The sequence below is a fragment of the Rattus rattus genome, chromosome 9, assembly GCF_011064425.1.
Source record: "Rattus rattus isolate New Zealand chromosome 9, Rrattus_CSIRO_v1, whole genome shotgun sequence".
In the NCBI taxonomy this organism is placed as follows: Eukaryota; Metazoa; Chordata; class Mammalia; order Rodentia; family Muridae; genus Rattus; species Rattus rattus.
In genome coordinates, this window is record NC_046162.1 from 59,055,561 (window position 1) to 59,077,051 (window position 21,491).

Consider the following 21,491-nt stretch of genomic DNA (forward strand, 5'->3'; position numbering starts at 1 on the left):
ATGAAATTTTAAAAACTTAAAGAGGGCTGGAGAGATAGTTCAGTGGTTAAGAGCACTGGCTGCTCTTCCAAGAGGATCTGAGTTCAAGTCCCAGCAACCACAACTGTCTGTAACTCCTGTTAAAAATAAATAAATAATTTTTAAAAAATTAAAAACCATAAAGAAGTACTTATAAGCCAAACCTGGCACAGAGGCCTATAATCCCAGATACTTGGGATTATAAAACAGGAAGATTTTAAGATTGAGTGCTGCCTGGGCTACAGGGTGAGTTTCAAGAAAGCCTGGGCAATTTAGTGAAGCTTTAAGAAATAAAGAAAAAGAGGGCTGAGGATATAGCTCAGCGGCAGAACATTTGTCTAACGTATGTGAAACTGTGGTTCAATCCCCAGTACCACAAAAAGACAAACATAACTAGGAAGATCTAATGCTATGATCTCATTCTCAATTAAAAAGATAAACAAGCTGGGCACGATGGTGCATCCTTTAATTCTAGCAGTGGGGAGGCAGAGTCAGGTGATCTCTAGGAGGTTGAGGCCAGCCTGGTCTGCAAAGCAAGCTCCGGAATAGCCAAGCCTACATAAAAAGACCCTATCTCAACAAACAAACAAAAAAGAAAGGTAAAGATATTTTCTTTTGAGAGTGTGGCCAGGCGGCTAGGACCAAGCAGCGCTTTCCTTGCCAGCGGATTGTGTAGGGTGTACAGCCAGTCTCTTGTCTTCTGCTCAACATGGCATCTTCTGATAGTCAGGTGAAAGAGCTGGAGAAGCGTGCTCCTGGACAGGCTTTTAAGCTGATTCTCAGCCCTCGGTCAAAAGAATCTGTCCCCGAGTCCCGCCCCCCCTCCCCCCCTAAAAGAAGAAGGATCTTTCCCTGGAGGCAATTCAGAAGAAATTAGAAGCTGCAGAAGAAACACGCAAGTCTCGTGAAGCAGAAGTCTTGAAGCAGCTTGCTGAGAAGCGGGAGCATGAAAAAGAAGTGCTCCAGAAAGCCATTGAGGAGAACAACAACTTCAGCAAAATGGAGGCTAACAAAGAGAACCCAGAGGCGCAAATGGCTGCCAAGCTGGAGCGTTTACAAGAGAAGGACAAGCACGTTGAAGAGGTGCGGAAGGACAAAGAATACAAAGACCCTGCGGACGAGACCGAGGCTGACTTAAGTTGCTCGGAGAACTGACTTTCTCCCCGACCCCTTCCTCAATATCCAAAGACTGTACGTTTTCCCTCCTGACAAATATTCTAGAAGCTGATGTAGGACCGTATAGGTAGATCCAGACCGTGAGATGTTTTAGGGGCTCAAGGGGAGAAGCTGAAAGTGTTTTGCTCTTTTTTAAAGTGTTGGTCTTCCTAGCGTAGCTATTTTTCTCGTTGCATCTTTTCCACTTGGGCACACTCGGTGTGCTGGGTTAATGGCTAGTGCTGTATTGGCTGTGGACGTTCGTGAAGAGAATGTAGTGGCTTCATCCAACCCATTAGATGCTGAGTATCTGTTCACTTTGCGATCCCAATTCTGTCCCAATCTCACCGGATGCTACTGTACTTGAATGGTTAATAAACTGCACAGTGCTATTGAAAAAAAAAGATATTTTCTTTTGTGTATTACACCTGAAAAAATTTATTGGAAGAGATGTTACAGGCCCTGTGTGTTACAGGTGGAGACGCCCAAAGGAAGGATTTGCCTGAGGCCACTCGGCTAGACAGGATAAGTTAGAGGCAGGACAAAGAAACCAAGTTTTTGTTCAGTGTTGCCTCCAAACACAAGTAACTTTTAAGAAATTTTTTTCCTTTGTTTTTCTGTTTTTTTTTTTAAGAAAAACAATTTTTTTTTTTTTCGGAGCTGGGGACCGAACCCAGGGCCTTGTGTTTCCTAGGCAAGCGCTCTACCACTGAGCTAAATCCCCAACCCCAAGAAAAACAATTTTTAAGACTGATTTATTTATCATATGTATATGAGTACACTGTAGCTGTCTTTAGACATGCCAGAAAAGGTCATCAGATTGCATTACAGATGGTCATGAACCACCATGCAGTTCTTGGGAATTGAACTCAAGACCTCAGGAAGTACAATCAGCACTCTTAACCCCTGAGCCATCTCTCCGGCCATGTTTGTTTGTTTTTCAAGATAGAATTTCTCTGCGTAGCCCTGGTTGCCCTGGAACTCACTCTGTTGACTAGTATGGCCTCAAACCCAGAGATCCACTTGCCTGTCTCCTGAGTGCTGGGACCAAAGGTGTGTGTTACTGTCATCTGGAAACTTCTAAAAGAATTTATATGGAATAGCATTGCTAATAAAAAAAAAAGGGGGGGGTTGGGGATTTAGCTCAGTGGTAGAGCACTTACCTAAAAGCGCAAGGCCTGTTCGGTCCCCAGCTCTGAAAAAAAAAAAAAAAAAACAACAGGGGTGTCCTACTTGTTACTTTACAACCTCACACTGTGACCAGAATGCAGGCAGTAAATTCACAGAAAAATAAATTAAAATACACTGTAGGGCATGTGATGTGGCTCAGCAGGTCAAGGTGCTTATGGCCAAGTCTAACAACCTAATTTTATTCTTGGAATGCACATGGTGGAAGAGAACCAAGTTCTGGAACTTATCCTTGGACCTCCGCAGATATGAGGTAGTATATTTATGCCCCTCCCCAACGCATGCCTAAATAGATTTTAAAAGTACACTTTAGGGAGGGCTGAAGAGATTGCTCAGCCGTTAGGAGAGCTTGCTTTTTTTTTTTTTTTAATTTATGTATATGACTGTACTGTAGCTGTCTTCAGACACACCAGAAGAGGGCATCAGATTCCACTTACAGATGGTTGTGAGCTACCATGTGGTTGCTGGGAATTGAACTCAGGACCTTTGGAAGAGCATTCGGTGCTCTTAACCACTGAGCCATCTCTCCAGCCCAAGCTCATTATTCTTTTTTTTTTTTTTTCCGGAGCTGGGGACCGAACCCAGGGCCTTGCGCTTCCTAGGCAAGCGCTCTACCACTGAGCTAAATCCCCAACCCCAAGCTCATTATTCTTACAGAGGATCTGAATTAGGTTCCCAGCATCCACATCAGGTGGCACACAAATGCCTGTGCCTCCAACTCCAGGACATCTGATGCTTTCTTCTGGCATCTGCGGGCACTCACAGTCTCATATGCACATCCTTACATGCATGCACATAAATAAAAAAAGAACCATTCTCATAAATATACCTTAAAGCTGGATATGGTGGTTCGTGCCTTTAATCCCAGCACTTGGGAGGCAGAAGCCGGAGGATCTCTTGAGTTTGAGGCCAGTCTGGTCTAGCCAGGACAGGACAAGACAGGACAGGACCAGCCAAGACTGCCAATGCTGCACCGAAAATGAAACAAAAGAACCAACAAGCCACTATAGGTTTGTCATGCCTTGTGATTTGTGTACCTCTGGGAGTCAGTCCACTTCCACGGCACCACCTTAGGGGAAACAGTTTGCACTCCACTACCTAACCCGTCCCTCCAAGATGAAAGTCTCTGGGGAGGTTACTCTCAGGGGACTGTGTAGAAACCAAAAGACATACATGCTTCATGCCCACTCTAGAGTTCTCTCCGCACCGCACCGTTGTTGTTGTTCTCATTGAAATCCTTTATGTCTGCCTCAAAAATGTAATTGCCCCTGGGGCAGACATTTCCTTCGTGCCTTGAGCTTAGCTCCAGAGCTTGACTTCGGAACCAGGGTCAGCCATAGAGGCTTCAGTGGTTAGTGGGGTGGTGTGTGCCCTTAGTCCCAGCACTTGAGAGGTGGAGGCAGGTGACTTCCTGCCTGATCCCTGTGACTTTGAGACCAGCCTGGTCTATACAGCGAGTTGTAGGCTAGCCAGGGCTACACCAGGAGACCTTGTTTTAAAACAAGTAAAATTTAAAGGCTTCTGTAATAAACCCCTGTGGGGTCATAACTATAGATTTATATACTTATTTATGTGTTTTTGACACAGGATCTCACTATGTAGCCATACTTGTCCTGGAATTTACGATATAGACCAGGCTGACCTCAAATTCATAAAGATCTGCCTGCCTCTGCCTCCCCAGGGTCAGTTTTATCTTTGAGACTTTTGAGACTTCCCCCTGTCCTGCAACTCCGTCTTCTTCACCACTATTTGCTTCAACTTCCGCCTCTGTTCCACAGTCTATGACCATCCCTCAGGTAACCTGGTCAGATTCTGACTGTTTGTCAGGACTCAGGAAGGGGGTTGACAGCCCACTGTTTCATTTCATACTAGCTTCTGAGCACCTTTCTCCTAAGCACACGCGCATGTCTGTTTGTCCTTTCTCTCTGAGTGAGGGGGCCTCTGGTATAGTGTTAACAAGAAGTACAAGCCACTGAGTCCAGCACAGCTGAGGTGGACGGTGACTTAAGTATCCATTTCTCTAGCTAATATTTCTGGTCATTACTGAATTGAGGCTAAAAGCCCTATAGCCTAAAAGCAGCAAAGACTTCAAGTTTTGTAAGGCCCAATTCTACTGTTCGTTCTTTCTCTCTTCTCTCCTTTCTGCTCTTCTCCCTTCTTTTGTATATGCTAGGTAAGGGCTCTACAACTAAGCAACAGTTCCAGGCCTTTAAAAAGTGTGTGTGTGTGTGTGTGTGTGTGTGTGTGTGTGTGTGTGTGTGTGTGTGTATACACACGCATGCGTGCGTGTGCACTGTGTAGGTCTACAAGAAGTTGCTGGGTGTCCTGCTCTGTCATTCTCTACATCATTCCCTTCTTTATGAACCTGGAGCTAGTCTGGCAGGTAGCAAGTCCCAGTGATCTTCCTGCCTTCAATCCCTTATAGTGCTTGAGTAACAGGCATGTACCCCTACCTAGCTATGCTCTTTACACGGATGCTGGGTATTTGAACTCAGGTCCCCAGCAAGCATTTTCATCCATGGAGTTATCACCCCAGCCTCAGCCACAGCTCTTCTTTTATAAAGAATTGTTTTAATATTCCTCTTAAAGAGGTTAAAATTAAAAAAACAAAACAAAAACAAAAAACCTATAACTATAGAATTGGGTAGCGAGCCTTGGAAGGGACCGTTGACACGGTTTCACTAGCATCTCGGTAAATCTGTTCGAACTGAAGGAATAAAGCCTGTTTACATCCCAGCCAACTCTTCAGATCTGGCTGAATTAGGTGCCTATTCCTGGCTTTTCCTGTGGATTTCCTGTACCAACACATTTACTCCACAAAATGGCTCTGGCTCAACTAAATAGCCTTGACAGCCAAGTCTTTCTAGCCAGTGAAAAAATCCCACTCCTCCTCCTACTTAGTGACCTGGAGGCACTTAGAACAGTGTTGTTTTGCAGAGCAGGTGGTTCCTCCTGCTATATATCGAACCACTTAGAAAGCTCTCGTACATTGCAGCAGTGGTCTCTGGGAGGACTTGCTTCATTCACCTTTGTGGAAAGCCGCATGACTTACAAAGTCATCAGCACTCTGTTTAGGTGGGAACAGCCTAGTCTTGCCTGTCCCATGCTCTCTGATACGATCACACAAGCTGGCACCTTTCCTAGAGGTCCCACCCAAAAGTCCTGTCCAATTCTCTGGCCTCCTGAGTTGGCCCAGAGGTTGAGTCAGAGTACAAATACCAATTCTCTCGATCTCATGGCTCCAAACACTCAATTCTGAATTTCCCCAAACACATTAGAAACCCTAGGATTCCTGAGCCAATGAGGGCATCTTCGATTCCAGGGAAAGGCCGAGGAGCCCCTTACCTATTAGGGACACTAACAGCAAGGCTCTACAAGCAATGTAGTCATAATGTCATGGGATCTGTGCCCCTACCACACAAGACAGAAGACAGGAAGCCACTCGCACACATTGTCACTTCTAACTGTCCTGCTGTCTGTATGACTACTCTCTAGAGTGGGCACTGTGATCCCCAACTCACTGTCTGAGACTCAGAAAAGCCAGGAAGCATACCGATGAGTTGACACAGCTCCAGCGACAGCCCAAAGACTGCTGCATCATCACCACTTAGGAGGCAGTGTACTGCGTCAGACGAGCCCAGACCTGGAGGTGTACTCCTGACCCATAGGTAAGGGTTCACATTAGGACATTAGGTCATGCAGGCCCCACTGGCCATGGCTCCAACACAACTCCCTCTAGCTCCCACACACCTAAACTCTCTGAAACTCTGATTTTGTTTATGCTACCCAGGAATTATTTCTCCACTAAAATATTGTCAAACATGTGCTTTGGAGGATAGGCTAGGGCCGAATCCAATTTTCTCTGCCTTGGAGGAGGCCAGATGAATGGGGGGAGAGGGGTTTGGAGTAGGGGATCAAATTAAAGAGAAACCAAGGGAAAAAATGACCAGGGGAGGTGGCAGGGTGGTGCTACTCTTCAAGGCCTGCCAGAGCAAAGAGCCACAACTCTTTAAGAAGAATGGGTAGTGTGCCAGGGCAAGTGAGAGAGCTCTTTGTGAGGTCAAAAAAGAAGCCATTAGGGAAAGAGTGGGAGAGAAGAGAAGCACCTATCCAGACTCAGGAGGCAGAAGCAGGCGGATCTTTGTGAGTTCAAGGCCAGTCTTGTCTACAGAGAAAATTCCAGGACAGCCAGGGCTACACAGAGAAGCCTCATCTCGAAAAGCTGAATAATAATCTATCTAGGAATGAAAGTGTGTTTTAATTCTGAAACCACTATAAATCGAAAGAGAAAAGGATTTACTCCTTCTTTCTGCCTCCCTAACTTGGACATCAAAGAGGACCTTGTACCTGATTGGACTGGGCTTTCTCCAAAGCCAAAAAACCCTGGCTGCAGTGTCCTCTCACACTGCTAGAATGCTGCAGGCAGTGACTGGCAACCGCATCTGGTTGGTAAGTGATGGGCACCCCTGCCTTTCTAGCTTTGCTCCCTGCTTAGTGTGCAGCCTGTACCTGGCAGGGAGCCTCCAGTAGGGGTTGGAGAGTAGGATCCTCCAGACAGTGCTTAAGACATGGTGATTTATGAGCTTCTGGAAGGGGCTAGGTGGGAAGGCAGAGAGAAGACCCCAAACTAATTTCCATGAAGCTTCAGCACACCACTGACAAGAGTCAAGGTACTCATTTTCTTGATGTCTGTGGCTTCAGGCCAACTATGGGACAGGATCCAGCCTTCCCATTTCCTGGGGCCCAAGACCCTGGCTTTGGGTTGAATAAGACCAGAGACCTCTGCACAAACTCTTAACCTTGAAATAAGCAAGCCCAGCAGCTCAGTAACGGCTGGTTTTGAAGGATTTATTTTTTTTCTTAACATGAAAGAATTCTTTTGAACCCTCCATGGCTCCCAAGAAAAACTATTTAAAATGTCCCTTCTTATGGGGCCATGGGGTTAAGTGCCAGGAATGGTAGGCTAAATGCCAGGGATGCTGGTTGCATGGCTCTTGGGAGCAAGGCTAATGGCATCCCCGCTGTGGACTCAGGAATACCAGGCCCAGGCATTGGTTGCCCAGAGAGATGCAGCCATTTTTACTTCTGACTGAAGGACACCACCTTCTGGGATTTCCCCTTCTGTGGTGGGAAAGAGAGCAGCATATACCCAAAAGGTTCAACCGGGTCTGTGTGCAAGTGTGCAGACCAGGAAGACGATCACTTGAGAGTCCAGGGTAGGGTGAGACAAGTCAGTGATTTATGTAGGTCAGAATTTGGTTCCTGCTGGTGGAAAGAAGATGCATTTTGTGAGAGCTGCATGGTAATTGCCCTTCACAAGGATGATCTCAAAAGGTCAAGGGATGGGTCCTGAATGGCCCTAATGTCCCCGAAACGGTCCATTGTGTAGCTATTGTCCATACATGTATAGGAATTCTTCTGACCCCATTCATGCTTTTTTTTCTCTTTTGGCTCTTGGGGTTTTCCAAGTGAACAATTACATACAACCTTATTTTAGAGCAAAGTCTATCTTTTTTCAACAACAACAACAACAACAATAACAACAACAACTGGTTCAATACCTCCTACCCATTTCTTGAGCTCCTCTATGAATCCAGTATCATGCTAGCTTAAAGGGACATATGGATGAATAATATGGCCCTCTTTGGGGGGAAGACTGAAGACTAGTTTTCAAAAGATTCCCTAATGACCTTTGGGATCTAGTTGGCAAATCTGCATCCATCCCTTTATATTTCACACACATTTCAGCCTCCATCTTCCTGCAACCTTTTTAAAAACTCATATTTATTTGTTTGTGTATATTAATCCATGAATTTATATGCACCCCATACAAGTGCCCATGGAGGCCAGGAGAAGATGTTGGATTCCCTGGAACTGGCATTACAGGTAGTTGTGAGGTACACAATATAGATGCTGGGAACAGAACCCAGGTCCTTCACAAAAGCAGCAGAAGCTCCTAACAGCTGAGTCATCTCTCCCTTTTTACAACCCTTTAATTTGGCCTCATATGCTAACCTCCATTTTGACCAATTTGGATGACTTTCTCTTACTCTAATATGTCCTCCGTAGCAGACAGGAGAACCAGAATTAGGAACTATATTTTAAATGCAAATACTATATGAATGCATACATCTCTAAGTTAATAACTTCCTTTATCTACTTGTCATTCATTTATAAGCCCAGGAGTTATTGAATGCCTGCTGGGTACCATGCATTCTACTAAGTGAATAGAGCAGACACGGCCGTCATAGAAGCTACCATCTGGGCATGTGTTTGGGAAACAGAAGGTAAAGACTCCAAGTGGCAGACAGTCGAATATGTAACTACAAACTGGCAAGTGATATGCAGAAGGTACAGGTGCTATAAGTATAGAAGTGGTGTTCTGCTGTAGCCTGAGAGCTTAGGGAGGGTCTCCTGAGGGAATGACATTTGAGCTGAGATTAGTGGAAATAAGAGCGGATGCAAAGGTCCTGTGAGAAGGGGAGCCAGTACCCCAAGAGCTGCAGGAGGGCCCATGCACAGCACATGAGTCAGGGGTTGCATGAGAAAGGTATGAAGGGTCAGCAGAGGACAGCCATGAGGGCGCTGCAGTCCTTTCCCACAGTGGAAAGGCACACAGGGGGTTGAAGATTTGTACAAAAAGGTGGCTCCTTTTCTTAGATTACTGTTGCTTTTTTCCTCCCTTCCCCTTAGGGGTGATAGTGATGGTTCCAATTGCTAAGGACTTTCCTAGTATCATGACATAGTGTGGCTCCCAAATTATTGGGTCAGCCTCTGCCAATGTGGACAGAGGGCAGGGTGGAGGGTGGGTGGAGTGCTTTGCCTGGGGTATCAGCTCCACAAGTGACGTTTGGAACAGCCCCAAGACTATAGCCCTTGTTCCCAGATAACTCTATCACATGTGCCCTCCCACCCCCACTGAAATGCTCCACCTGCCCTGCCTCCCTACAGCAGCTTTGCTCCCCCACCCAAACTGGGGAAGGTGTCTGGATAAGAATTCTGACTCTGCTCAGCTACTTGAGTCTTGATCTGATGAGTTAGACCATAGTTTTGATGGGAAATGTGTGTGTGTGTGTGTGTGTGTGTGTGTGTGTGTGTGTGTGTGTGTGTGATATAATATATATCCATACACATACACATACACACACACACACACACACACACACACGCACACACGCACACACGTTATATGTATGTATCCTTAACCATTTTCCAGAGGTACTAATGGAAGCCACAGGGAAAGAAGATCATGATGGTCAGACCTGGCCTTTCCGAAGCCCTTCCTTTAGTCCTAGACATATCTTTGGAGAATGTGGCTTGGTGCAGTGACATCTGCTGGCAAGGCTGGGCCAGTAATAAAGTGACCAGATGCCTACTCGTCTTCATGTAATTTCCAGAGTAATAGAGACACCATCATAGTAGACCTGGTGGTGTAGGCCTGCTATCCCAGCTACTCACAGGCAGGAGGGCAGGTTCAAGGCCTGCTGAGCTATAGAGAAAATTCCAGGGTACCCTCGGAAGTAGCAGGACCTTGTTGCAAAAACTGAAAGGAGAAAAAAATACTGCTGAGTAGTGGGCGCCTTGCCTGACATCTGTGCCGTCCTAGGCTCCAGCCCTAGTACCATACATGCTTCTCGGACTGCACTGCAGCCGGCTGCTTGGCACGAAGCTGACAGACCAGGCTGGAAGGCTTAGCTGTTCTGAACACTTGCTGTTCTCCTAGAGGACCTAGACTCAGTTCCCAGAGTGTATGTTGAGCGGTTCACAAAATTGCTGTGACTCAGGGGAGGGGGGGGATGGGGTTTATGGACAGGAAACCAGGAAAGGGGATAACATTTGAAATGTAAATAAAAAATATCCAATAATATATATATATATATATATATATATATATATATAGTTATCAAGAAAAAAAATTGCTGTGACTCCAGTTCTGAAGTCTGTCTTCTTCTGGCCTCTGCAGGTACCCATAACAAGTGATATATACACTCAGAGACTCATATGAAACTCACATACACCATTTTTTAAAAAATACAGAAAAAAAGAAGAAAGTAAAGGAAAAAACCCAACACCTTAAAATAAGGCTTTAACAAAGCAGAAAGGCCTAAAGGCGCAGGTCTGAGCCGTAAGCTGGTTTGTACTCAGTAATGAGGGTGCTTCTTCTACTGGTGACTGGCAACTCCTGCCAGCCAGTTGATTCCCCTCGAAGCACAGTTAGTCACAGAGGAACCCATGGAATGACTCAGGGGACCTACTTCTAGTCCCCACTTCTGGAAAAAGCTTATTTCCAGAAATAAAAAGATTGATATTTTAAAAATGGGAGAAGGCAAAGTCTTTTTTCCTTTCTTTTCTTTTTCTTTTTTTTGATTAATTAATTCTGTATTTAATTTACTGAGACAGGGTTTCTCTGTGAGGTCCTGGCTGTCTTGAAACTCTCTGCATAACCAGGTTACCCTGTAATCCACAGAGATCCGCCTGCCTCTGCCTCCCAAATGCTGGGATTAAAGGCCTGTGCAACATCTTTATACTTTTTTTTAAATCTCCTTGAGGTTGATGGGCTGAGCTGTTTCTTCAGGGTTTTTTTGTTTTGTTTTGTTTTGTTTTCTTTTCTTTTTGGAGCTGGGGACCGAACCCAGGGCCTTGCACTTGCTAGGCAAGTGCTCTACCACTGAGCTAAATCCCCAACCCCTCTTCGTTATTTTTTTAAGGTTCTTTCAGGTTACCAAGAAAATGATGTCAACAGAAGCATCTTCATGGTTCTTACAGTAGGCAAGAGTATAGCTCCCCACCTCCCCAAGTCCTGGGGATAGCACCTCACATGTGCCAGACAAACCCTTTATCACTGAGATATGTCCCCAGGTGTGACTGCAGCGTTAATGTGAAGCCGTAACCCTGTGTGGGGTGAGACAGAACCCGCCTCACTGCTTCACGCACTTCACATAGGCTTTCTGCTCAGTTTCACTCTTCCTTTACATCATGTACACTTGGCAGAGTTCACCAGTGGTGTGACTGGGAAGCTACAGAGAGAGAGAGAGAGAGAGAGAGAGAGAGAGAGAGAGAGAGAGAGAGAGAGAGAGAGAGAGCAGAGAGCAGATAATACTGGAGAAATAATCACGAAGCAAATATTGCGTCTTCTTAATAACAATGCCTCTGTAAATGGATGTGGCTCAGATAGAAGCCACCCCACCCGCAATCGCTATTCCTCCCTCATTTAAACTTAAAAATCAAAAGTCCGGGGTTGGGGATTTAGCTCAGTGGTAGAGCACTTGCCTAGCGAGTGCAAGGCCCTGGGTTCGGTCCCCAGCTCTGAAAAAAAGAAAAAAAAAATCAAAAGTCCATTAGAGAAGTTTGAAATGAGTAGAATTTCACAAAATGAAACACACACACACACACACACACAAAGAGGTGGTGGTGGGGAGGCTACCTTTCCATCTTCTTAAGAAGTAAAACAAAGGTACACTTGAGAGGCTGGAGATGAGGCTCCGTTGGTAGAAAGTGTTTGCCCATCGTGCACAAAGAGCTGAATTTGATTCCTAACAATTGGTGTGGTGGCACATGCTTGGAATTCCATCACTTGGGAAGTACACGACTTTGAGATTGGCCTGGGCTACAAGGAGGGCTTACCTCTTTAAGCAAATAGACACATTTTTTTGAGCTATACTTTAACATTTTAATTCTGGTACTATCTTAGATTGTCACTCTCAAGCAGTGACTATGAGCAGGTCACAACTCTTATACACAACTCTTTGAGGGAAGAAATAAAGAACATCTTTGAGGCGGAAATAAAAGCAGGAGGGAGAGAGGAGCAAGCAGACGCTGCAGTGTTCTGACATGAAGGACCCTGAATCCTAGGGAAATGTGAACCATAGTGCAATGGAACGGGGAAGCTGCAGCTTCAGTGGCGAAGACCACAGACACACAGAGAAGATGATCAGTGTTCTCGTTTGCTTCCTGGTTGCCATGGCAAACTCCAGCACCAAATGCAATTTGGGGAAGGAAAAGGTTTATCTGACTTACAGGTCACAGTTCATCATCTAGGGAAGCCAAGGCAGGAACTGAAGCAGGGGCCACAGCAGAGTGTGGCTTACCAGTTTGCTCCTCCAGGCACCTTTTCCACACAGTCTATGACTACCTGCCCGTGGGTGACACTGCTCACTGGGGGTATGGCCCTGCTACATCAGCCATGCCCCTTAAGAGAGCTGGAAAGGGGGTTGGGGATTTAGCTCAGTGGTAGAGCGCTTGCCTAGCAAGCACAAGGCCCTAGGTTCGGTCCCCAGCTCCGGAAAAAAAAGAAAGTAAAAAAAAAAAAAAAAAAAGAGAGAGAGAGAGAGAGAGCGAGCGCGAGAGAGCTGGAAAGATGGGTCAGTAAGACCACGCACCGGCTGCTCTCCCAGAGGACCTGGCTTTAATCCCTTGCATCCACATCCACATGCTGGCTCACAACCATCTGTAACCCCAGTTCCAGATGATCCAATACCTTCTTCTGCCCTCGGAGAGGACCAGGAATGAACATGGTGTACATACATACATGTTAGCAAAGTATTCATACACATAAAAGGTTATCATAGTGACTTTCCTTAAAGAGTGTGTGTGTGTGTGTGTGTGTGTGTGTGTGTGTGTGTGTGTGTATGTGTGTGTGTGTGTGTTGCTTTACAACAGCAGTAAATTTTAGGAAGCATCACTTCCTCATCTTGTCTTGTGTTGTACTGGGTAAATAATTTCTGAAAGGCAGAGGGGGCTGCAGACAGGTCAAGGTCATGCCCCACAGGCCCTCCTGTAGACGGTTGTCCCAAGTTGATGGTTTATGAGCTGTGTTCACCCAGCTTCCAGCCCAATGCCTTTAGTAAATATTTGGTGAATAAACGAAAACGCCCACCATCTGAAAGTCTCCATCCCTGCTTACTAGACAGAAATACTCCACCCTGAAGTATGAAAAGGAATTTGATTTTCCTGGAATCCAAAAATAATAATAAAAATAACGATGATGAAGGGCCATCCATAATGGAAATTCCCCAGTCTTCTCAGTAAATGGATTTGGGCATGGAGGACCCAAGGAGAGACAGTCTGCTAGAGAAAACCCAATTACACGGAGTAACATATGTTGCCCTGAGGCCTCTGCTGCCGTAACAACATTATGTAACTATAACTACAGCCCTGGAGGGCCCTGGGCCGTCACATATGGAAAAGGATGTCTTCATCATAGGGCAGCTTTGTGCTCACATAGACTTCCCTGGAGGGCTTGGATCAGGGGAGGGAGATAAATTAAGTGGAAGAAAAGAGGGGGATGAAGGACAGGAGAGAAGAACTGCGACTAGAGCAGCATAATGACTTTTTTTTTTTAAAGCAATTTTCAAAATGTGGTTATTTGACTGTTTAGCCTTGGTGGTTATTTATAACCCCAGCTGCAGAAGGTGGGAAGCTATGCAGAAGGCTGGCAGCCTGCTGCGATCTAGCCAATAACTTTCCCCAGGGTGGGCTGAGGGTGGGGCTAAGGAAGACACAGGAACCAGCTTAACCATTGGCCAGAACATTAGGAGAAGCCCCAGGCCATATCCAGCAGGGGAAAGAAAGAAAGGCCCACCCGAGACTCTTATTTTCACGTTTTTGGTTTGTTGTTGTTGTCTTTGTAGCTCTCTCTGACCTGGAACTCTGTGCAGACAAGGCTGGCCTCCTATTTACAGAGACCTGCTTGCATCTGCTTCTTCAATGCTGGTATAAAAGGTGTGAGCTACAACACCTATCCCTCCCCACCCCTAACTGGATTCCAGCAAAACTGGAACTGTGTAGATCAGGCTGGCCTTCAATTTGCAGTGATTTGAACTTCCTGTGCTTTGTGATTGCTAGCATTAAAGGTGTGCTCCACCACGACAGACTGACTATTGTTTGGTTTGGTTTTATATTTTTGTGACAGGGTTTTTCTTTCCTGGAACTCACACTATAGATCAGGCTGCCCTCTATCTCGAAATGAATTACCTGCCTTTGCCTTCCAAGTGCTGGAATTAAACCATGTCCTACTACCAGCCCTCTGATGCTACTCTTAAGGCAGACGTAAAGAAAAGGATTTGAGTATGAATTTGTAGGACATCAGCAACTGCAGACGTCCTCCCAAAGGGATAGAAGATACATCAATACTTTCGGCTGGAAGTTACAGGATTCAATGGGTCTAGTTACCATAGCATTCTCTTGAAAATGTCCAGGCCAGCTTCTCTCAAAGCAGTATCTGCACACAGAGGGGATGTCTTATCTCTAATCCTGCAGGATATATACCTGGTCAGAGAAAAGAGGAGGACTAGTTCTTCGTAAGACTTTTCAGGCTGAGGAAACACCTGGCCCTGGGGTCAGGAACACTTAACTTGGTACTACCCCATTTACTGAGTTCTTCGGACGCCAAGCAGCAAGAATGAATGAAGCGCAGACAGCGTGACAAGCTAGACAGAGCTTCCAGGCCTCTGAAGCAGGCAATGAACAATTACACTTGTATTCGAAATATAGTACCTATCACTTTACTGGTGAAGGAACCTTTCTTTTTTAATCTTTGGATTTCTTTTAACAAAATCACTTTATTGTAATGAACTCACCAGCAAAACATTCAGCTAGATTAAGGTAACTGCTCAAACACTTGCCGAGTCCCAAACTTTATTGGGTGTTTCCATACAGTTAGATGAGGTATTCTGAAGAAGGGAACTTGCCTTAGAGTCCAACGTGCTCGCTACCAGCTACGTTTTATTTGCTTAGTCACTGAAAAGAAAGAAAAGAAAAATTATGGCAGAGTTAAAACTAGGAAAGATTAGCCTTAGACCCTCTTTCACGACTCATGTCCTTTGCCTGTATTCTGTCTGTCCTGCCTCATGACCTAATATGACCTAGAACCCTTTTTTGGTATATTCTAAAGGAAACTGAGGAACTTTTTAAAAAAAAATGTGCATTAATGTTTTGCCTGCATTTATGTCTGTGTGTCAGATCTCCTGGAACTGGAGTTACAGACAGTTGTGAGCTGCTGTGGGGTAGGTGGGAATTGAACCCTCACTTTCTGGAGGAGCACTGAGGAACTTTTTATTTTGAGGGCCCTCGGAAATGTAACAGAGGAGACGAGACACAGAAGTAAAAACAATCTACAAAGGCAGACAGGATTGGCCCTGCTATCCCTCTTCGGTTATCCCTGTCTTTGGCTTAGATTGCAGCAGCATTTGGACTAATCTGCTTTGGGCTTCCCTGCTGCTCTGAACCTTCCTCTGAAGACTGCCAGAAGTAAATCTCTGAAATGCAAGTCTGATCATGGCACTTCTCTGCTTATAGTACTTCAGTACTAGCCTAGCACCTCCAATCCCGGCTCCCAACCCAGGCACAGAAGGCTCTGCATGAACGGGTTCCCAGCACCAGTTTTTGGCAACCGTCTCACTTCCCCTTGCCAAGTAAGTTACCCCAGACAAGGTGCTTGCTCCACACCTCAATTTCTGAACATGCTGTACTCTTTGCATGGAAAACCCCTGTTTTCTGTGTCATCCTATTAAATTCCATTTTTCATTCACCTCTCTTATCTTTTCCTGCACTTTCCAGATGAAATGCTCCACCTGCCTCTCTGTCTCAGTGAATCCTCCCTCTCCTCCCCCTCCTCCTCCTCCTCTTCTTCCTCCTCTTTCTTCTAAATAGTCCACAGCATCTCAGAACCACTAGACTCACCTCCACTGAGGGAGGATGATATTTTCTTCATCTTGGTATGAAACGATGTCTGTGTAATTGCTGGGTTTCTAAAGCTGGAGTGAGCTAAATAGAGGCGATCATGGACACCACAGGAAAAAACCAAACAGTAGGATGCTGTAGTCATGATTAGAGATAGAGACTACCAACCAAAAAAGCCATACATCGAGTGCTTATTCTAGCTCAGGAACTTGCTGAGTATTTCAAAACACTCATCTCCTTCATTCCTTACAACCATTGGTAAGCTGGTCGTTAGTACGCACACTTCAAGATGAGAAAACGCAGGTCAATTTAAAAACTCGTCCAAGAACAACACACAGGAAAATATGACAAGGCCGATCCAAATCTACATCAGACATCAAAGCCTTGTAGTCAATACTGGTAAAACTGATAACAATATGAAGGGGAATTATGTTCCTATTGGCTGTGAAATGGAGTGGGGGCAATATCTACTAATGTTTGGGAATATACAGTAGTCTCTGAAAAATCTTATGTCACCATGCTTTCCTATCTTACAAATAGTAAATCAGGAAAGACTTTCTGAAGATAGAAAAGAAATCAGAGTGTTGGACGATGCGTCCAGCCTAGGCTGACCTAGAACCATGTAGTTGAAAACCTTAAACTGAATCACCTGCCTCCTGCTTCAAGGACTGGGAGTATAGATGTGTGTCACCACAACCAACTTAAAATGGTGTCCTTCAAATATAAGAGGCTGTTATCACTAGCAAGGGAGTTAGAACATTCCAGAGTAACCCCAGGAACACATCTGTAAGTGTAAAAGAACAGTGATAACATGGAATTAAACACATGAGCGCTAAAATAATACAAAAGAAAATATCTAAGCCATTTTCAAGCAAGTTTTTAATGTGCAAATCAATGCACATAGATTGTTAAAAGGTATTTATACTGAGAACTAAAAGCAAGGGGTTGGGGATTTAGCTCAGGGCACCTGCCTAGCAAGCGCAAGGCCCTGGGTTCAGTCCTCAGCTTGGGGGGAGGGGAGGAGGTAAAAGCAAAATACTGCATGCAACAGGCATCAACAATGGCTTAAGCTATCCTCCCTCTACCCCCTAAGGAGTGTGGGCTAAGCGTCTGGAACTTTTAACTCTGAAGAGTCCTCTGTTTAGCATATGAATCAGGTTTGTATTCAGTTCCCAAAGCTTCTCTCCAGGTTAGCCAGCCTCAGATTGAAATTCTGATAGGGGTCTGTGGTGACTTAGTGGATAAAAGCACTTGATCTGTCAGCAAGCCTGGTGACCTGAGTTTGATCCCTGAGATCCCATGAAGGTGGAAGTTAGGAATCTACTCTCCAAAGTGGTCCTCTGAGCATTCACTGGTCATGACACACACACAGGCAAATAAATCTGGAACCAGAATCCTATCTTGGTAACTAAGGTTGTCTTGATCCCAGCAAGTCACTCTTGGTCCACCATGGTTCTCTCAAGTCCCCTGATGTTAATTAACTTCAAGGCCTGTAACCACTTAACAGACCTTTCTTTTTCGAGACAGGATCTAGCCTGGAACTCGCTGTGTTGACCAGGTTGGCGTTAAGGTCAAGATTTGGTTCTGCCCGCTTCACAAAGCATGTACCACCCTGCCTGGTTCCAAGCTTTTCGTATAGCTCTTCTTTCACTCTTAATTTCTCCTTCTTAAGCCCTTTTATTATTACTTAAATACCCACTCCCTTTCCAGTGCCTTTCAAAATACTATTTCTCTCTCCACCCAGTTCTTGGCTCCTGCATTTGTACTATAGAGGTTACAAGGGCTGAATGGGGACAGCACCCTCATATTCAGATCACGCCCTGGACCCCTCTCCGGGCCACCCGAAGCTCTCAAACCAGAGTACTGATAAGTCGAGGGCGTTTCACAGCAGAGCTAAATTGGCTACGGCATTCGGAGAATGGCTCTGCACCATCCTGTAACGTGGACGTAACTTACTAGCTGTTCTCTTAATATAAGGACAATGTCTCCCCTACTGCACTTCCAGACTGATATAACCCTGTCAATCCTTTATTCAAGCCCCATTCACACCACGCCGGAACACAGAGTAGCTCTTACAACAGTTCCTTGTGCAAAAATATCTCTAGCCAGCTCTGAGTTCACATGATAAACGGAAACGACTTTTGACCGACTAGGAAATGAAAGGGTTAAAGCTCGACAACCTGATGGATTCTGGGGTTTTCCTTCTTCCACGCTGCAAATTAAAACGACCAGGAAGGGAGTTTGCCCAACGTAAAGATGAAAACGATTACCTTCAACTGCCAGACTTCTGCCCCAAACAATCATGGCTACCTAATTCCACAACGGATGCCGCATTCCTATCTAAAAATGTCTAGTCCAAGGTTTCCCAATTGGTGTCGTCTCCTGCCCAATTCCAAAATGGCGCTGACTAGCCTCACTACAAGTTTCGAAGTTCCTTGTATTCTCACTGGCTTAAAGGTCAGGTGACGCAAGCCTCAGCCGGAAGTGAAGGAAAAGGCGCTTCCAGCCCGCGGCGCCTGCGCAGAAGGCTCTAGACGCTGAGAGGCAGGAGGCACTTGGGATCGTCCGCAGCGTTTGGAACTGTTACAGAGGCCGCCACGGAGCCCGCCGGAGCCCCCGTTCCTGCTGGTGCTGCCGCCGCCCGAATCGGGACCGTCGGGCTGCAGCCGCCGGCAATGCCGCGAAGGAAGGTGAGAAATGGCAGAGAAGGGATGGCGGGCTTCTAAGGGGAGTCGATTGAGCAATGTGACGCGGTTGGCTACGCCTCGCAGTGGTTGGGTTCCAACTTTCTGTTCCCTCGAACCTAGCCTAGCCAACCTGTCTCCTCTCGGTACCAGACGGAAAAATGTGGGCCCGACCCTGGCCTCGGCCTATGCCTGTAACTATTCCCGCCCTCTGCTTTCCCAGATCGGAGGCGGTCTTGTTAATTGGTCGCGGAAACGCCTAGAAGCATATTGATTGGATGGTGACGCCGCCTGTTTGGGCCCAACGGTCACCTCCCCGCGTGCGTGGGCGGTGTCTGTGTCTGGCTCCGGTACTCTCCGACTGGCTGTGGCGAATGCTCTCTCTTCTCTTTATTGGCCCAGCTTCGCAGTCTGTTCTTGTGGCGGGTGCGGCTTAGCAAGGCCTGGATTGGGTCGACCGACGCCCCGCCCTTCCGGATAGAGATGGCGATAGGTGTAAAGGCGAGTTGGGAAGACTACTTCTCTTTCCAGGTGGGGGGGTGCAACAAAGCAGAGGATGGGTGATTAGCCAGCGCCCATCCCCAAGGGATAGCTCGCAGGCCTGTTGCATCTCAGACAACGTCTTCCACGTATTTGTTCAGTTTGACATTTCCTGGTCAGTAAACGTTTGGTGAACTGGATGACATTTGTCCCATATGTTCAGTTGTAAAATGCAGAGAGCAGTGCTACATGCTAGTTGCTAGGGATTCGAAGATTATACGTGATGACTGGTTTAAAGGGTTTTCGCCGTTCAGTGGAGAACACAGAGAAGTAACCATAGAAAGCGCAGTATAGTCTCTGCTTGAAAATTGTTTACACTGTAAGGAAGCAGTTTGGGAAATAAAAGTAAAGAGCCGATTTTCAGGGTTGAGCAAGGCAGAATTGATAGGAGGTAATGGACAGGCATCTAGGCCTTTGGCTGAGAGTACCTTAAAGTTAGCCTTTTAGTGACATTCTGTGGCTCTGGTGCCTCTACTTGTGGTCAGATTTGAATGAAATAGTTGGATGGATGGATAGATGGTTGGTATTCGTATTTCTGCAGAGTTCACTCTTCGTGGAAGTTTTCCAAGTTAAATATTTACATTAATGTCTCTTACAATGACCAGAGTTGACAGGTAGTGTTTATTTATATTGAGGCACACCAAATGCAGGAGACATACTGGTATGTTGGAACGGTCTAGTCTCCTTTTCCAAATTTCCAAATGTCAACATGGAAAATGGAAATGCTTACTGGATGTTAATGGACAAGCCTTTAGTTCCAACACTTGGGATGTGGATCTCTGTAGTTTGGGGTACATATGGTCTATGTCCTGGGAGGTCCTGTCTCAAAAAGAAGAAAACAAATGTAAGTTCTTGCTGGATGTAGTGGTACAGACCTGAAGTCCTGGCCCCCTAGAGGCTGGGGGTGGGGGCTCATCATGAGCTTAAGGCAAACCTAGGCTATATAATAAATTCCAGACCAGCTTGAGCTAAATAGCAAGATCCTATCTCAAAAATAACAACAAAAACAAAATGTAACTATGTTAGTAACTTGTTGGATGTTAACTAACAAGTAAACTAGCCTTAGGTTATTTAGGTTTTTTATATGTCTCATGTTAGTGTGACATTAAATTTCTGTTTGCTGTAGAAATATTAATTAATGTTTTTAGTGTGGGGCGTTACTCACCGGATGTGTTCTTTGTAAGAATCTAGTAACTCCAAACATACTTGGCCCGAGGCAACCTATTCTTTGAGTAAAGGGTTGGGACCTGGAGCTAGGCTGTAGCTCAGTGGGCGTGGTTAGTGCTACGAAGCCCTGACTTCAGTCCTTAGTGCGTCCATCCCACTCCTGTCCTCTGCCAAAAATATTAGGACTGAGGTTGAGGGGTTGTGATTGCAGCAAATATTCTTTTTCTGGCGTAGAAAAGGATAAGTGTAAGTGCTTAATTGATAAAAGTAATCTATAGGGGCTGGAGAGATGGCTCAGCAGTTAAGAGCACTGTCTGCTCTTCCAGAGGTCTTGAGTTCAAATCCCAGCAACCACATGTAATGGGATCTGATGCCCTCTTCTGGTGTGTCTGAAGACAGCCACAGTGTACTCATATACATTAAATAAATAAATCTTTTTTTAAAAAAAGTTAACCTCCATAGCTAATCACGCCTCAGGAGGCTGACAGTTATGATAGGGTGTGGTGTGAGTTTCTAAGAGCCTGGCATGTGGGGTGTCAGATTATTCAGAGGTTCAGAGTACTTGTTGGTCTTGCAGAGGACCTGGGTTTCAAGCACCCACGTGGTGCCTCACAACTGCTTATGACTCCAGTTCCCGGTGATTTGACAACCTCCCTGGACCTGAGGGCATGTATGTGATACACAGGCAAAACTTTCATACATATAGAGTAAAAATAATCTAATTTTTAAAAAACCTGGTTTGAATACCTACTTAGTTTTTAGTATAAATTCCTTTCCAGCACTTATAACATCCCTGTGGAGAAACTTCAAGGACTGATGGCTAAGAAAATAATTTTTATCTTTTTCTGGTTAAAGACTACAGCATGTTTTAATTTTTTCATGTATAATGTTTGTGTGCACGATGTGTGTATGTAGACTACCACATGTAGCTAGGTACTGATAGACACCAGAAGAGCGTATTGGAGCTCCTAGAACTAGAGTTCCAGGCAGTTGTCGCCTGCCATGTGAGTGAACTTTTTCTTGTTTTAAAAATATTTATATTATTTTTAATCGTGCGTA

The 21,491-nt window shown here is 45.4% G+C and overlaps 2 protein-coding genes and 1 long non-coding RNA gene across 6 annotated transcripts in view; 2 read left to right on the top strand and 1 right to left on the bottom strand.

Moving 5' to 3' along the window:
* The first annotated feature begins 727 nt into the window (after positions 1 to 727).
* LOC116910326 (stathmin-like) lies at positions 728 to 1,173 on the top strand. Its single transcript, XM_032914186.1, is given in 2 exon segments — positions 728 to 832; positions 835 to 1,173. Coding segments are annotated over 2 exon segments (444 nt in total).
* Positions 1,174 to 11,280: 10,107 nt separating this feature from the next.
* Positions 11,281 to 18,542, bottom strand: LOC116908703. The gene is made up of 3 exons (XR_004389013.1): positions 18,312 to 18,542; positions 14,940 to 15,099; positions 11,281 to 11,370 (listed from the first exon to the last, which is right to left on the bottom strand). It is a non-coding gene; the product is annotated as an uncharacterized LOC116908703 (long non-coding RNA).
* Kat7 (lysine acetyltransferase 7) overlaps positions 18,534 to 21,491 on the top strand; it is a 33,798-nt gene continuing 30,840 nt past the window's right edge. For 3 of the 4 annotated variants that reach the window (XM_032912032.1, XM_032912034.1, XM_032912033.1), the window contains exon 1: positions 18,534 to 18,731. In XM_032912032.1, the coding sequence (XP_032767923.1) occupies positions 18,717 to 18,731 (15 nt within the window). In that variant the 5' untranslated portion in view covers positions 18,534 to 18,716. Of the gene's footprint in view, positions 18,732 to 18,986; positions 19,381 to 21,491 lie in introns of those variants that run through there. The other variant, XM_032912036.1, reaches the window with a different exon arrangement.